At 32.3% G+C, this 18035-nt stretch overlaps 1 protein-coding gene across 1 annotated transcript in view; it reads right to left on the bottom strand.

Moving 5' to 3' along the window:
• Window positions 1-10909: 10909 nt before the first annotated feature.
• The window catches only part of LOC144891240 (uncharacterized), a 33914-nt gene continuing 26788 nt past the window's right edge, over window positions 10910-18035 (bottom strand). The window contains exons 3-5 of the mRNA XM_078773647.1: window positions 11956-12106; window positions 11124-11329; window positions 10910-11030 (exon numbers count right to left, since the gene is read on the bottom strand). Of these exons, the coding sequence (XP_078629773.1) occupies window positions 10910-11030; window positions 11124-11329; window positions 11956-12106 (478 nt within the window). The remainder of the gene's footprint in view (window positions 11031-11123; window positions 11330-11955; window positions 12107-18035) is intronic.

Genomic DNA, 18035 nt, shown 5'->3' with positions numbered 1-18035 from the left:
AATGTCTATGTAAATAATTTTTCCTATATTGAATCCACTTCCTACGATTGAATTATCCACATCTTGCTCTTGTTTTATAAGTTCATCATAGACTCCTGATGTTTTAAAATCTTGATATGAAGATATAAAGTGTGGCTCAGTTCTCATGTATGGTGTATCTATAACTCCTTCGTCCTTTGTCATTTCTAATTTTACTCCCATATAAAATTTAAGTGGTTTCATTTCTTTTAGTGTTTTTTCAATCAACGTTTGAACAGCAGGTTTAACTATTTCTACAGCATCAACTATAGACTCTGGTTCAGGAGGTTTGAAGTTAAAGACTCTTATTTTAATATGTCCTTTGAATGCGCCATCAGAGTTTTTAGTTGTGATAAAATTTGATAAATGTAGAATTGTTTTAAGATGTATTTCGAAGCCTTTCTTGAGGATATTTTTATTACATGCAGAACAGTGTTTTGTTTCCTTCTGAATAGGAGATAGTAGGTGAAGTAGATTAAATGTGTGTTTGTTAGTTTTAAGGTGTCTTTTGTATTGTTTATATTCTTGTTCACAAACGTCGCAATACGTTGCTTTGATCATATTTATTTATATAGTAAAATTATACTTAAAACAAAGTGCCTTTTTTAGAGGCTTTTTTAAAGATGAAACTGTGCTTAAAGTAAAACATCTTTGAGCTTTTCAACTCGTTTTATGTATATAACTTTACTTAAAGTAAAACATCTTTGAGCTTTTCAACTCGTTTTATGTATATAACTTTACTTAAAGTAAAACACCTTTGAGCTTTTCAACTCGTTTTATGTATATAACTTTACTTAAAGTAAAACACCTTTGAGCTTTTCAACTCGTTTTATGTATATAACTTTACTTAAAGTAAAGCGTCTATGTATTAGCCAGAAAGTTTAGATACTCTAGTTCATCAATTTCAATTTCACTATCTGAGTCATCAATAAAGCTACTCTCATAACTATCATTTGAACACAAACTATTAGTATCATAACTATCTTCAGATCCTAGACTCTCAGTATAATAACTCTCAGAGTATTGACTGTTAATATCACTCATTTACATACCATTAAACTTCCATCAATATCTATATATTTTCTTTCATTAGAACTAATAACCACAATATTTTTTACATTAAATGTTATTTTCAAATAATCTCTAATAATCAGAGTACGGAATGATAGTTCACCACTAATATTCATATTATTAATTTCACCCACATCTTTGGGTCTATTAAAGAATATACAAATGTTTCCTCTAGAATCGTTGATGGTCTTATCATTCATTTTCAAAGCTTCTTTATCAATGACCTTTTCAAGCTTTGAGTAAATTGTTAGTAGTAGTGGAGAAACTTTTGTCAAATTTACTTTAATAGAGTTATTAATTAACATAGCTTGTCCCGTAAATTTAATAAAAGGACACATGTTATTCTCCATTATGGGTTTAATCCAAAAATTTCCATATTTATCTTTGTTCAATTTAACATCTTTGACATATTTTTCTATATCTTCCACCGAAGTAGAGATTGATTGAAATTTGTCTTTTGTGTTTTGAAACATTGTATTTATTAGCTAATAAATTTGCGTTTAGTTTAAGTAAAGTTATATACATAAAACGAGTTGAAAAGCTCAAAGGTGTTTTACTTTAAGCACAGTTTCATCTTTAAAAAAGCCTCTAAAAAAGGCACTTTGTTTTAAGTATAATTTTACTTTGTAAATATGATAAATTCTGAAGGATATTTAGAATTTCCAGACTCTCCATATGATAAATTAGAGAATTGTCCGGCTTGTGGTAGAGTGGGGCTTAATACAGAATCGGAAGCATATAAACAATGTATTTTCTGTGATTATCTTCTAATTAATGATAATAAAAAATATAGAAAAATATATAACTCTTTTAAATTAGAACCAAAAATGAATTACTTTACAAGATTAATAAGAGAGATGAATGTTAAGTATTATGGTGATAATACACCATTTCTTACAAGGGAAGAGACTATTTGTATTGAGGAAATGTATAAGGGTTTAATGATATTTATTATTCAAAATAATTTTAATGGAAATGTTAATACAAGATACTATATAAACAAAATAATGGATTATTTTGAAATTAAACCTGAACTCAGGATAAAATATAGAGTTTCTCAAAAAACTCAAAAAAAGTTAGATGACTTGTTTTCCAAATATATAAATGAATGATTTTTTACCCGTTTGGGAAAATAAGATAAAATTTAATAACCATAAAAATCTTCCAAATTCATTGAGATGTCTAATAGTCGGTTCAAGCGGATGTGGAAAAACCTGTTTACTTTTAAAGATGCTCCTTAGTCCTAATTTTTTAGATTATGATAATTTAATAATTTTTACAAAGTCAAGTTTTCAACCTGAGTATCAACTACTCTCACAGGGTTTTAATGCGGGTCTTAAAAAGGAAGACATTATCGGTTTATTTAAACTTCAAAACAAACTAAATGATTATAATATTGATGATATAATACAATTATTTTGTGATACACAGAAATCAAAATCAAAACCAAAACCCATAACTTGTATTCTCAGTGATAATACGGATGATATACCTTCACCTCAAGATTTAGATAAATCAAAAAAGAACCTCGTTATCTTTGATGATTGTGTTAATGAGAGAAACCAAACAGTAATGGATAGCTACTATACAAGAGGGAGACATTCTTCTTGTAATTGTATTTATCTTAGTCAGTCATATTTTCAACTCCCTCGGCGCTCAATAAGAAACAATGCTAATACTTTTATTTTATTTAAGTTAAATTCAATAGATACAAATAATTTTTGGAGAGATAATTGTTCTACATTACGTAGTAAGAAGGAATTTGAAAATAATATGAAACACACGATTGGAAAATATAAATATATTGTTGTGAAACAAGATGAGATACTAAATGATATTTTTCAATAAATAAATACAGAAAATGAATACCGAAGAAAGAGTAAGAAAGTTTAAAGAACATCAAGAGTTGGTTTCAAAAGTTGTAAAGCAACAGGAAGACATAAAGAAGAAAAGGAGACAGAAACTAACTGGTGAAGAAGCCTTTGAAAGAAAACAAGAGAAATTTTTTAAACCACTTTTAAAAACTCAACAAACGATTTCACCTACAGTTCCCACGGTAGAATTTACTCCAAAAAAATTTCAAATGCTCAAAGATTTTAGTCAAATGACAGAGCAAGAACTTGGAGAATTAGAATATGATGATGAAGGATTATTTCGACATCTTGAGAAGGTAAATAAACTTTCCAATTATATTGTAGAAGCTCTTCAAAACAATGAATATTTGAAGGGTTCAAAAACCAGAGCAGGTCTCATTCCAACAGAAGAACCAGCACAGTTCCATCTTGTGAAAGAAAAGTTATTGATATTTAATGATAAATTGGTGTTCTTAAGTTCTGACCAACCAAATGTTGAATTAACCCCAAGATTAATGTTTCTTCTAACAAAAGATGGACATTCTAATTCACCTTATTTTGATGAACCGCTTGATATGGAAAGAGAGGAAGATAAAGAGTATATTGAGTTGCTAAACGCACTTGATTATGGAGTTTCTGTTGCTGGTAAAAGTAAGAAGAATGAGAAGGAGAAACATATTATTGATGCTTTAAGTAAGCTTGGTTCGGGTGTTAGTTTTCTTCTAAATGACCCATCACAATTAGTTAATAGGTTATTATTGTTGTTAGGTAGTAAGAAGGCTGGAAACAACAATTGTTTTAATGAAGCATCCGCCATTTTAGACCAGTTGATGAATATGAAAATAATTAATAAATGTCAATACAAAGATATTTTATTAGATATTAAATAAGATGAGAAGCACAATTCTTAGTTTTAATTTCACAACGAGTGATGACACAGCTTCATTCCCTTACCCACTACAACTTGACCCCACAAAAGAATATGAGGCTTCTTTGTTGTCCATGGAGACTTACAATACCCTTTTTAATATCACAGAGAAAAACAACAAGTTTAGTTATAATCCAGGAAGTGGATATAAAACTATAACCGTTTCACCCGGTGCCTACGAGATTTCTCAAATATCTTCAGAAGTCTCTCGCCTTATGAAAGAAAAAGGTGATGAACCAAAAAATATTGTAATAGATATTCAAAAACACACTTCAAAATCAACTATTAAACTTAAAAATAATTATAAAGTTGATTTCACGATTGAAAATTCGTTCAGAGAGCTATTGGGGTTCTTTTCTAAAAAGATTGAAACTAACGGGACGTCTTACAGTGATAATGTCATTCAAATATCCTCCGGTATAAATTCAGTATTAATTCATTGTGATTTGATTGATGGTGCTTATAACGATGGAATAAGAACAAATACAATATTTTCATTCAGCGCATACTCAACCCCGATTGGTTATAAATTTAATATGGAACCAAAAAATCTTGTCTATTTACCTGTCAGGAAAAACCATATACAGAGTAAATTTTAGGATAACCGACCAAGATAATCGTATGATATCCTTTAATGATGAAATTATATCCATCAGAATTCACCTACGTGAAGTTTTTCAATAAATAAATAATGGTTATTGTGAGAAAACACGAGTTGGGAAAATATAAAATAATTACAGGGGATGGGATGTTCCTTTCACCATACTATAAGGGTGAAGGTATGTTTCTTGTGAGAGGATACTATAAACCAAAGAGACAACGGGGTGTGGGACATCAATTTAGAAATAAAGGAGATGGGATAATTGAATTGATACTCTAATGGGTATTGGTTCAACCATCCTTAAACATAAAGACCTAATTGGTTCAACTGCTTCAGCCGTGGGCTCAGTTGCGGGTGCTATAAAGAGTATAAAAGATGCTCAAAAGGAGTCTCATAAATTACAAGCAATCAAAGAAATTAAAAAAGGTAAAACTCAACTATCTTCACAAGAACGACAAAAAATCATTAAAATACTTGGGTCAGGGTTTCAACGATTTTAATGCTATATAAATACAAGTATGGAAGCGATTGATAGTATCTATGATTTGGATGATACGATTATCATTTCAAACTCTACTAAAAAGGAAGACTATTTTAAGGTAAATGCTATAACAGGAACAGACTGGAATTCAAACGGAACAAAAAGTTTTGAAATAAATAATCAACAAACTTACTTGAATATAGCTGATAGTTTCTTGCTGTGTAAATTTAAATTCACTAAGGCTGCGAATAATACTAATGCTACACTCGTAAATGATTTCTTCTGGAAAATGTTTGATAGTGTCCGCCTGTATATTGGAACACAAGAGGTTGAAGCGGTTGATTATGTCTCTGCTATATCTGAAATGATGAAATTTACACTATATTCGTTTAGTGATAGAATGGGTAAGGGAGCTGTTGAAGGTTTTATTCCTGATATGTCAACGGGAACAAATGCTGACCCTGGTTATAGTCAAAGGAAGTCAATGTATAATGATGATACAAAAGCAGAGAATAGTTTTACGGTAGCAGTACCTCTGAAAGGTATATTTGGATTTTGTGATTATGATAAAGTTTTGTATGGTCTTAAAATTAGATTTCAACTACAAAGGAATGATAATGTAAATAGGTTGCTTTTTGGGGCTGAAAATGCTTTTGGCGACAATAATAAATTTGTTATTAATGATTTGTGTTGGTATATTAGTGAATATACTCCTAATCTTAAAACGGAAGAGATGTTAAATAGAAGACTTAACTCAAAGAAACCGCTAAATGTATCATACCTTAAAAGAAGATGTCAACACGTTAAACTGGAACACACTACCTACACTTGGAATTTGGGTGTTCTTGAAGGAAAGCCACGATACCTATGGCTCATTTTTAAGAAACCAGATGGAGAGGAGGGTACTGATAAGAATAATGCGCTGAGTGATAATGCTAAGGTGAAACAACTTCGGGTTTCTCTTGATGGAACATTTTATCCGCGAGATAGATTGGAAATTGATTGGGAAAAAAATGATTATGCGGAAGCCTACAAGTCCTACCAAAAGGTGTGTGAAAGCAACGGTAATAATGAACCTATTTTGGATATGGTTGCGTTTCAAAAACTTTATACAATCTACGCAATTGACCTGAGTTCTCAAAAGGAAACTATAAAGTCTAATAGAGTGGATACTTCTCTATACATTGAAAGAGGAGAGAATGAAGAAGTTGATGCTTATTGTTTGCTTTTGGAGGAAACAGAATTACAGATTAATACAGATAATGGTGTTATGATTAATATCACATAGGTTTTTTCTCATAAATAAATGGTAGGGGTATATGTTAATCAAATCAATCTTGATAAATTAACATCTTGTATTCAAAATCAAAAGCCTTGTATTATTTATGTTAATACATTTCAAAGAAAAGGAGCAGTAAGAATTGATGTTTTACTCACAAGAGAGCAGGTGAAAACACTAAATGATGCTGGATCACTTAAAATTAAGATGACAAAACCTATGTTAAAGAAATATTCAATAGACGAGTCAAGAGGAGGATTTCTCCCATTTCTAATTAGTTTATTTGCTGGTTTAAGTGAGGCGGGAGCATTGACTGGTGGTATTTCAGCAGCGATAAAAACTGCTAACGAAAGGAAGGCACAACTAAAAGCTCAAAAAGAATTGGAAAGACATAACAAGGAGTTGGAGAAACAAATTAGTGGAAGTGGTGTAATTGTAGATTTTGCTCAAAAACTTGAAAGTCTACCTGATAAAGCTAGATTGTTAGTTGGAGATATGCTTTCCTCTGTCGCTCAAGCGGGTGTTAAACTAACTAAAAGGGGTAATGGGTTATATCTTTCTCATAAATAAATGGATAAATGGTTTAAACAATTTGGAAAGAATACGTTAAATATAGAACTTACTAAATATTGTAAAAAACTAAAAATTGATAATGTGGTTATTTGTATGAGAGATGAATTAAAAAAGTTGTCCAAGAATACAATGAATATTATTATGAATTTAGACACACAGAATGGTTCTCATTGGGTTTGTATTCATAATAGTCAGGATAAATATTATTTTGATAGTTATGGTATGCCACCGCCTGTTGAAGTAATACAATTCTTACAGAATGGTGTTTATCAAACATTTCAAGTTCAAGAAATTAATTCTAAATGTTGTGGTCAATTATGTTTATATGTATTATTTCAACTCAACAATAATGAAAATTTTTATGATATCATTTTTAATCTAATATAAATGACTTATGTTGGAAAAGATGGTTCTATCTTTGGAAAATCCTCTCAGGATATTGATTTATCAAATTATTATACAAAGGCACAGGCTGAACGACAAAAATATAGTATAAGTAAAAATATTAATATGAAGAATACTTATAAATTAATCAATTATCCAAACCCTACAGAAGCGAATGACTTAATTAGATTCAGTGATGTATCACAATATATATTTTTAAATAAAACAGCACGTTTTGTTAAACAAGTAAAATTTACAACCACAACACCTGGTTATACTGACCATACACCTTTCCTTATTCAATTTAACTATCTGCTTACAATTGAATTTTATAAAGAAGGACATATAGTTAATATGCGAATCAATAAATGGGGGTATGATATGCCTGATTTAGGGTATAATTGGTATTTTTCAATAAACTTGGAAGACCTACATGATTTGAATCAGTCTCGTAAAGAAGAATATTATCCGCTTGGCGAGGATAAGGATTTATGTGGAAGTACAATTAGTAAACAACAAATACATGGTTTTAAGAAAAGAAAAATATATGATAGTATAGCGATGGTTAGCATGACAAAGAAGGAAGGTCATGAGATAAGGATAGAAAGCCAAGGAATACAAACCGATTTGGTAGTGGGAAGATGGGGTGGTATTACCTGTCATAATATTAATCTCACATATATTTCTGATACATAAATGGCAGGAAGAAGACTACAAGAGAATTATAATTTTTGTATTCAAGGATACCTACAAGAAAAGGGTGCTCGGTATTACATACCTTATGATGTGGAGCATATACATGGGAATTTTGTCATTAACAACTGGCCTTATACTGATATTGTTAAACCCACAAATAGAGACTTGTTTAAAATATTAAATAAAAATGAACTTCTCAAAGTTATGAAATATAAAACTCTTTTAGAAATCGTCAACAAATCTTATTGGTATCCTATTATGAGAAAAATAATTATAGATACAAGAATATCTCAAAATCCAGATGAGTATATGTATAATATTCTTTGGGGCTCAAGCTCAAGGGTAGCAAGGGATGAGGAAGGAGTTGAAGAAGAGAAGGAGGAAAGAGAGAAAAAGGAGAAGGAGGAAAGGGAGAAAAAGGAGAAGGAGGAAAGGGAGAAAAAGGAGAAGGAGGAGAGGGAGAAAAAGGAGAAGGATGAAAGGGAGAAAAAGGAGAAGGAGGAGAAGGAGAAGGAGGAGATGGAGGAAAGAGAGAGGGTGGAAAAATATAAAAATATGACCATTCCTGAGATTAATGAAAGATTGAAGGTATTACGGCAAATAAATAAATCTCAACGCACTGAAGAGGAAAATAAAGAATTAATGACTCTTACGAACATATTGGTTTTTAAATTTGCTATAATGAATTCAGAGAGCAGATATACAACATATAGTTGATGATGTTGGTGTTATTGACTTTAGTTAGTTTTATTTGTAAATAAATGGAGGAGAGAGTGAAGCCATTTCTAAGGATTCTTTATGTTTTAAAAATCAAGATAGAAATGTATATGTTGAAAACCAAAAAGGTTTTGGCACTATGTAGGACTTTTTCTCATAAATAAATATGAGTTATTGTCTCAAATGTAAAAAGAAAACTAAATCTAAAAATAACTCATGTTAAAGCTAAAAATAATAGAGTTTATCAAAAAGGAATATGTCAAGTGTGTGGCTCTAAAAAGTGTCAATTCATCTCTCCTAAAAGTGGAGGAGACATACAAAAGTTTTTGTCAGGTAGCAAATTTACAACAACTGGAATTCCAGGGGAATTACACCTTCCAGGGTATTCTTTCTGTGGCCCAGGAACAAACTTGGATAAAAGATTAGATGAGGCTGACAATCCTAAACCTTGGTCTAAACCTACAAATAGGGTTGACGAAGTGTGTATGAAGCATGATATTGCTTATGGAAAAACCACTACATTGACTGAAAAACATAAAGCCGACAGAGAAATGTTGTATAATTTGTCTTTGATACAAAATCCAACGTTGAGAGAGAAAGTTGATAGGTTTATTGTGAGAAATTTGATAAATGCTAAATTGAAACTTGGTCTTGGTTATTCACCCTCAAAAAACTATTAGGCTCTAATGATGTCATCAAGACTGAGGAGCTTTTGGCTGAAGAATTACACAAACCTATAATCACCAAGTTTAAAAGAAGGAAGGTTTATTCCAAAGACACTGACTACATATGGTCCGCTGATTTAATTGAATTGAATAATGACAGGGGATACAGGTATGCTTTAACTGTTATTGATTTGAGGAGTAGATTTGCCTGGGTTGTTCCTTTAAAAAATAAAAAGGGTGATACTTTAATGTTATCCTTTAAGCTAATATTTTATAGGGATAAAAGAAAACCAAAGAAACTGTGGACCGATGAGGGAACAGAGTTCTATAACAAAGTATTTATGAAATTTCTTAAGGGGGAGGGTATTAAATTATACAGCACCTTTAATGAAGGAAAAGCAGTTGTTATTGAGCGTTTTAATCGTACTTTGAAAGAGAGGCTATATAAAAAATTCACACAACTCGGTTCTCAAAAATGGGTGTATTTAATTCAGGGTATTGTAGATAATTACAATAATACCGTTCATTCATCAACAAAATCAAAACCATCAGAATCATTTACAAAATTAGAATATGAAAAGGAGATTAATTTGAGAAAACCGAAGTTCAAAGTTGGTGATATTGTAAGAATATACAGATGGAAAAGCCATTTTGAGAAAGGTTATACAAAGAGATGGACTAATGAATTATTTAAAATCGTTGATGTAATGGATACAGTCCCTTGGACCTACAAATTATATGATTTAAATGGAGAAGAAATCTTAGGGTCATTTTATTCACAGGAATTACAAAAAACAAAGCTGATAACCCTTGAAAATAATAAATAAATAAAAAAATGTAATGGGGATACGTTTTTAAATCTGTGAACCCCAAACACAGAATCCCACAACTTTTTAGTTGGGGCTTAACTTTTGTGTGTATAATGGGGATACGTTTTTAAATCTGTGAACCCCAAACACAGAATCCCACAACTTTTTAGTTGGGGCTTAACTTTTGTGTGTATAACGGGGATACGTTTTTAAATCTGTGAACCCCAAACACAGAATCCCACAACTTTTTAGTTGGGGCTTAACTTTTGTGTGTATCATGGGGATACGTTTTTAAATCTGTGAACCCCAAACACAGAATCCCACAACTTTTTAGTTGGGGCTTAACTTTTGTGTGTGTGTGAGTGGATCATAATAATGTACAAACCCTAACCCAACCCCCACATTAAAACACCATATTTGTTAGTCAAAACAACTGAATCCATTACATCAACCATTTAAAAAAGTTCTTAACTCCATCTCTTTGTATGACCTTCCAATTCTATTTATCTTTTCCCAACTTTTTTAAAACAATTCAATGATAATATAAGATAAATGAGTCTGTGAGGTTTGACATTCATTCAAAAATTCACCTCACATCCAGAACCCTAACCCAACCCAATCCCTAACCCATCCCCATCCCTTACCCAACCCATCCCTAACCCTCACATTCAAAATCCCAACCCTAACCCAACCCATCCCTAACCCATTAACCCAACCCCATCCCTAACCCTCACATTCAAAATCCCAACCCTAACCCTAGCATAATCTTTTTTTCCTTTTCTTTTTTTAAATACGTATTTCAATATTTTTTTAAAATGTTTTTTAATACGTATTTCAATATATATATTTTTCCTCTTCCCTCCAATTCTGTCTTTCAAGGCTTTCAAGTTGGAAAAAGTAGAAATGGGAAGAAAGTATTTTCCAGCATCTTCTTCCCCGAACTTTCTTGATATTGCTGAAATACATGTAAAAAAAAGAAATATATTACTTATCTAATATTGAATGAAATAACATATACTTTAATTGATTATTAATCAACTGAACTTACCTTAAATCAAACGTCATTAAAGAAAGAACATTGTTCATTGCTTTAGAATCCAAAGAGCCTCCAAGGTAAAACTCTTTCGTTGGATTATCAAGGTAAAACTCGTTCTCTTGGTCATGGTTGCTCAAAAGGTCTTTAAACAAATCGATCATTTCACCCCAGGTTGTGGCAAAAGTGGTATTTTCATTTTGAATCTCAGATACAATTTCCTGTGAGAGAAAATAACAACGTATTAATTAATTATTTTTTACATTTAATACACAATTATTATATGTATATTAAAATAAAATATTACCTTCATTGATGAGAAATTTGAATCGAGTTTATCAAGGTGAAGGTTTAGCTCCACACAGCTAGAGTCTCCAAAACGAAACCAGTTTTCAAAGTCTCCAAGGTAAAACTCTTTTCCTAATTTTATGAAATTTAGTGAGTCTCCAAGGTAGGCTCCACAGTTAGAACCATCTAGGCAGACCTCATAATTTGTTTTTCCCAAATTTAGTGTCTCCAAGGTATAACTCTTTGGCTGGGTCATCAAGGTAGAACTCGTTCTGTGGGTCTTGGTTGTTCAAAAGGTCTTCAAACAAATCAATCATCATTTCACCCCAGGTTGTGGCAAAAGTGGTATTTTCATTTTGTATCTCAGATACAATTTCCTGTGAGAGAAAATAACAACGTATTAATTTAATACAATATTATTATTTATATAAATCAAGCTCTATGAATATTAAAAGAAACTTTGCTGACTCTTACACGAGTCTTATCTTAAAAAAAAAAAAAAAAAAAAAAAAAAAAATACAAAAAAAAAATAAATAAATAAATAAATAAATAAACTTACCTCCATTGATAAGAGGTTCGAGTCCAGTTCATCAATCTGAAGGTTGAGCTCCACACAGGTAGTAGGACTCCAAGGAATGTCAAAGTTATCCAACTCCTTTTCAGCATAGTAGTCCATTCTCAAGTGAAGCAGAAAGTGTGTTTGAAAAGGCCTGTGTGGTTAGTGCCTTTTATAAGAAAGACTGGGTGTGTCATTTCCTGTGGAAATTCCCTTGGGCAAGTGTGGGCAAGTCTGGGCATGTCTTAACTGGAAATTATGTAATGTCTCAACAGAAAACTAGAATCCGGGCACTCGGTAGAGCGCATACCTTCGCCGCAGCTACTGTTCTGTACTTGGCATGGGAGTGTATGCGATGTGAAACTTTATGTGAAATGCGATCGATTTTTAAAAATCAGAATTTGAGCAAATCTGTTTCATTCGTCTGTTAATATGCCTCCCCGATTGACAAATCTGCAATTTGAATTTCATTTGAGGTTGAAATGATTGCGGGAGATCGCGTTATAGTGATGACGTCTTGGATGGACATCCTCTTCTTCAGTCGCTCATAACTTTGAGTGAAATACGATCGAGTTAAAAATAGTCAGAATTTGAGCAAATCTGTTTCATTCGTTTGTTAATATGCCTCATCTCTTGACAAATCTGCAATTATAATTTTTTTTGAGGTTGAAATGATCGCGGGAGATTGCGTTATAGTGATGACGTCCTGGATGGACATCTTCTTCTTCAGTCGCGCATAACTTTGAGTGAAATACGATCGAGTTAAAAATAGTCAGAATTTGAGCAAATCTGTTTCATTCGTTTGTTAATATGCCTCATCTATTGTCAAATCTGCAATTATAATTTTTTTTGAGGTTGAAATGATCGCGGGAGATCGCGTTATAGTGATGACGTCCTGGATGGACATCTTCTTCTTCAGTCGCTCATAACTTTGAGTGAAATACGATCGAGTTAAAAATAGTCAGAATTTGAGCAAATCTGTTTCCCAAAATCTAATCAAATGTGTCCCGTATAATAACCAATCATCCCACCAAATTTCATGCAATTCGGTTGAATACTTTTTGAGTTATGCGATTAACATACACACACACAGACATACAAATAAATACACAGCGATCAAAACATAACCTTCCGCTTTTGCGAAGGTAATGACGTAATGTTTCAACAGAAAATGATGTAATGTTTCAACAGAAAATGATGTAATGTTTCAACAGAAAATGATGTAATGTTTCAACAGAAAATGATGTAATGTTTCAACAGAAAATGATGTAATGTTTCAACAGAAAATGATGTAATGTCTTAACTAAAAATAATGTAATGCTGGAGAGTTTATAAAGTGGGTGGGCTTTAGTAAAAAGTGGGCGGGGCCTACCAAAAAGTGGGTGGGGCCTACCAAAAGGGGGCGGGGATTAACAAAAAGTGGGCGGTGCTTAACAAAAAGTGGGCGGAGCTTAGCAAAAAGTGGCGTGGAGCTTAACAAAAAGTGTGTGGCACAGGACCCGAACATAATCAATGATTAATGAACAACAATGATCATTGATAGTAAGAGAAAAAGGCCCATAAGACCAAGGGGGTCAGGAATAGAGGTGTTAAGGGGAAATGAAGAAAAGTGATGGTGAGAGGGAAATTTACATGGAAGTGAGAATGATCATAGGTTCATAAGGCTAGAAGGATTATAGGTTCATAAAGGAAGAAAATCATAGGTTCATAAGGCAAGAAGGATCATAGGTTCATAAGGCGAGAAGGATTATAGGTTCATAGAGGGAGAAATAGAGGTGTTTATGATTTTTGAAAAAGACAAGGGGGTAAATGACATTAGATAGGGATTTCCCATGTTAAACGGAGGTGTCCCAGAAGCAACATTTTTCACCTACTCCTTTTTTTTCAAAAATTTTATTTCCCCAAATTTTTTTTTTTTTAAATCAAAAATTTTTGGAATTTTTTCAAATTTTTTTTTCCAAATTTTATTCAAAATTTTTTTCAAAATTTTTATCAATTTTTGAATTTTTCTTTCTATTTCTCATTATCTTTGTCTTTTGTAATTCTTGTGAATATAATGATCCCAAGATTTCTTCTCCATTTAAATCATATAATTTGTAAGTCCAAGGGACTGTATCCATTACATCAACGATTTTAAATAATTCATTAGTCCATCTCTTTGTATAACCTTTCTCAAAATGGCTTTTCCATTTGTATATTCTGACAATATCACCAACTTTGAACTTGGGTTTTCTCAAATTAATCTCCTTTTCATATTCTAATTTTGTAAATGTTTCCGATGGTTTTGATTTTGTTGATGAATGAACTGTATTATTGTAATACAGTTTCCGATGGTTTTGATTTTGTTGATGAATGAACTGTATTATTGTAATTATCTACAATGTCCTGAATTATAGGTACCCATTGTTGAGAACCGAGTTGTGTGAATTTTTTATTGTTGTGTGGATTTAAAACGATCAATAACAACTGCCTTTCCTTCATTAAAGGTACTGTATAATTTAATGCCATTATCTTTAGGAAATTTTATAAATATTTTGTTATATTACTCTGTTCCCTCAACAGTCCATAACTTCTTTGGTTTTCTTTTACTTTTACTAAATATTCCACTGAAAGCTAACATAAGAGTATTACCCCTTTTGTTTTTCAAAGGAGCAACCCAAGCATATCTACTCCTCAAATCAATAACGGTTAAAGCATACCTGTATCCCTTATCATTAATTAGTTCAATTAAATTAGCGGACCAAATGTGGTCGGTGCCTTTAGAATATACCTTCCTTCTTTTAAACTTTGTGATTACTGGTCTATGTAATTCATTAGCCAAAAGCTCCTCAGTCTTGATGTCATCATCAGAGCTTTCTAGTTTTTTGAGGGTGAAACATCTGGAATACCAACCCCAAGTCCCAACTTCAATTTAGCACTTATCAATTTTTTCACGATAAACCTATCAACTTTCTCTCTTGTATCTGTAATTATTTTTCTCATAATAGGATACCAATAATATTTGTTGATGATTTCTAAAAGAGTTTTATATGTCATAACTTTGAGAAGTTCATTTTTATTTAATATTTTAATGAAGTCTCCATTTGTGGGTTTAGCAATATTTAAGTGTTTGTTTAGGCCAGTTCTTCATTACAAAATTCCCATGTATATGTTCCAATTCATAAGATATGTAAAACTGAGCACCCTTTTCATGTAGGTATCCCTGAATACAAAAATTATAATTCTCTTGTAGTCTTCTCCCTGCCATTTATGTATCAGAAATATATGTGAGATTAATATTATGACAGGTAATACCACCCCATCTTCACACTACCAAATCGGTTTGTATTCCTCGGCTTTCTATATTTATCTCATTACCTTCCTTCTTTGTCATATAAACTATTGTTTTGCCGTCATATAATTTTCTATTCTTGAAATCATGTATTTGTTGTTTGCTAATTGTACTTCCACATAACTCCTTATCCTCACCAAGCGGATAATATTCTTCTTTACGAGACTGATTAAAATCATGTAGGTCTCCAAAGTTTATTGAAAAAGACCAATTATACCCTAAATCAGGCACATCATACCCCCACTTATGTATTCGCATATTAACTATATGTCCTTCTTTATAAAATTCAATTGTAAGCAGATAGTTAAATTTAATGAGGAAAGTTGTATGGTCTGTATAACAAGGTGTTGTGGTTGTAAATTTTACTTGTTTAACAAAACGTGCTGTTTTATTTAAAGATATATATTGCGATAAATCATTTAATCTAATTAAGTCATTAGCATCGGTAGAGCTTGGATAATTGATTAATTTATAAGTATTTTTCATATTAACATTTTTTGTTATATTATATTTTTGTCGTTCAGCCTGTGCCTTTGTATAATAATTTGATAAATCAATATCCTGAAGGGATTCTCCAAAGAACCATCTTTTCCAATATGTCATTTATATTAGATTAAAAATTACATCATAAAAATTTTCATTATTATTTAGTTGAAATAATACATATAAACATAATTGACCACAACATTTAGAATTAATGTCTTGTACTTGAAATGTTTGATAAACACCATTCTGTAAGAATTTTATTACTTCAACAGGTGGCGGTAGACCATAACTATCAAAATAATATTTATCCTGACTATTATGAATACAAACCCAATGAGAACCATTATGTGTGTCTAAATTCATAATAATATTCTTTGTATTCTTGGGCAACTTTGTTAATTCATCTCTCATACAAATAACCACATTATCAATTTTTTGTTTTTTACAATACCAAGTTCTATATTTGACGTTGTATTCTTTCCAAATAGTTTAAACCATTTATCCATTTATTTATGAGAAAGATATAATCCATTACCCCTTTTAGTTAGTTTAACACCTGCCTGTGCAATAGAAGAAAGCATATCTCAAACTAACAATCTCGCTTTATCAGGTAGGCTTTCAAGCTTTTCAGCAAAATCTACAATTACACCACTTCCACTAATTTGTTTCTCTAACTCCTTGTTATGTCTTTCCAATTATTTTTGAGCTTTGAGTTGTGCCTTCCTTTCGTTAGCAGTTTTTACTGCAGCTGAAATACCGCCCGCCAAATGCCCCGCCGCACTTAAACCAGCAAATAAAGGAATTAGAAATGGGAGAAATCCTCCTCTCGTCTCTATTATTGAATATTCCTTTAACATAGGTTTTGTCATTTTAAATTTAAGTGAGCCAGTATCATTTAGTGTTTTCACCTGCTCTCTTGTGAGCAAAACATCAATTATTACTGCTCCTTTTCTTTGAATTGTATTAACATTAATAATACAAGGCTTTTGATTTTGAATACAAGACGATAGTTTATCAAGATTGATTTTATTAACATAAACAGTCACGTGAAAAAGTAAGTACACCCCATGTAAAGTTTTGACTTTTTCAATATATTTCAACATACAGCTATTTGATCTTCATTTCAACAATATTGATCGATAAAGGTGATATAATATAACAAATATCATGAAACATTTACATTTTGTAGTCTATTGTATAATTTAAATAAACATAAATGCAAATTTTGCATGTGGAAAAAGTAAGTACACCCCTACATTTATCACTACTTCAAATACCTAAAATTAGAATCAGGTGCACCAGCTCAGGTGCAAATGATTAGAACATCGTTAGAGAGGATCTTGGAGGAACCTGTCTTATTTAAACCTCAGACATTTAGTTTGGTTTGCTCTTTGTTGTTGAAGTGTGCGGCGTCACCATGCCTAGATCAAAAGAGCTCTCTGAGGCCTTCAGAAAGAAGGTTATAGATGCCTACGAGTCTGGGAAGGGATTTAAAAAGATCTCCAAACATTTTGAAATCAATCACATGACTGTCCGGAAGATCATCTACAAGTGGAGAAGATTCCAAACAACTGCCAACTTGTTCAGGCCAGGCCGCCCCAGCAAGTTCAGCCCAAGAGCAGACCGCAAGATGCTGAAAGAAGTCTCCAAGAACCCCCAAATGTCATCACGGGACCTACAGGTAGCTCTTGCCACTGTTGATGTCAAAGTGCACGAATCTACCATGAGAAAGAGGCTGCACAAATTTGATCTACATGGGAGGTGTGCCAGGAGGAAACCTTTGCTGTCCAGAAAGAACATCAGGGCAAGACTAAAGTTTGCCAATGACCACGTAGGCAAAGACCAGCACTTCTGGAACAATGTGCTCTGGACAAATGAGTCAAAGGTAGAGCTACTTGGCCACAGTACCAGAAGACATGTTTGGCGAAAACCAAAGACAGCATTTGACCACAAGAACCTGATACCAACTGTAAAGCATGGTGGTGGAAATATTATGGTTTGGGGCAGCTTTGCTGCATCAGGGCCTGGGCAGCTCACCATCATAGAATCCACGATGAATTCTTCATTGTACCAGAGGGTGCTTGAGGATAATGTGAGGCCATCTGTCAGAGAGTTGAAGCTCAACCGAAGGTGGACCTTGCAACATGACAATGACCCTAAACATACCAGTAAATCCACCAAGGAATGGCTGAAAAGAAAGAAATGGAGGGTTCTGGAATGGCCAAGTCAAAGCCTGGATCTAAATCCCATCGAGATGTTGTGGGGG

Source organism: Myxine glutinosa, chromosome 3, assembly GCF_964187855.1.
Source record: "Myxine glutinosa chromosome 3, kmMyxGlut1.1, whole genome shotgun sequence".
NCBI classification, from domain to species: Eukaryota; Metazoa; Chordata; class Myxini; order Myxiniformes; family Myxinidae; genus Myxine; species Myxine glutinosa.
This window is presented reverse-complemented; position numbering and strand designations above follow the sequence as displayed.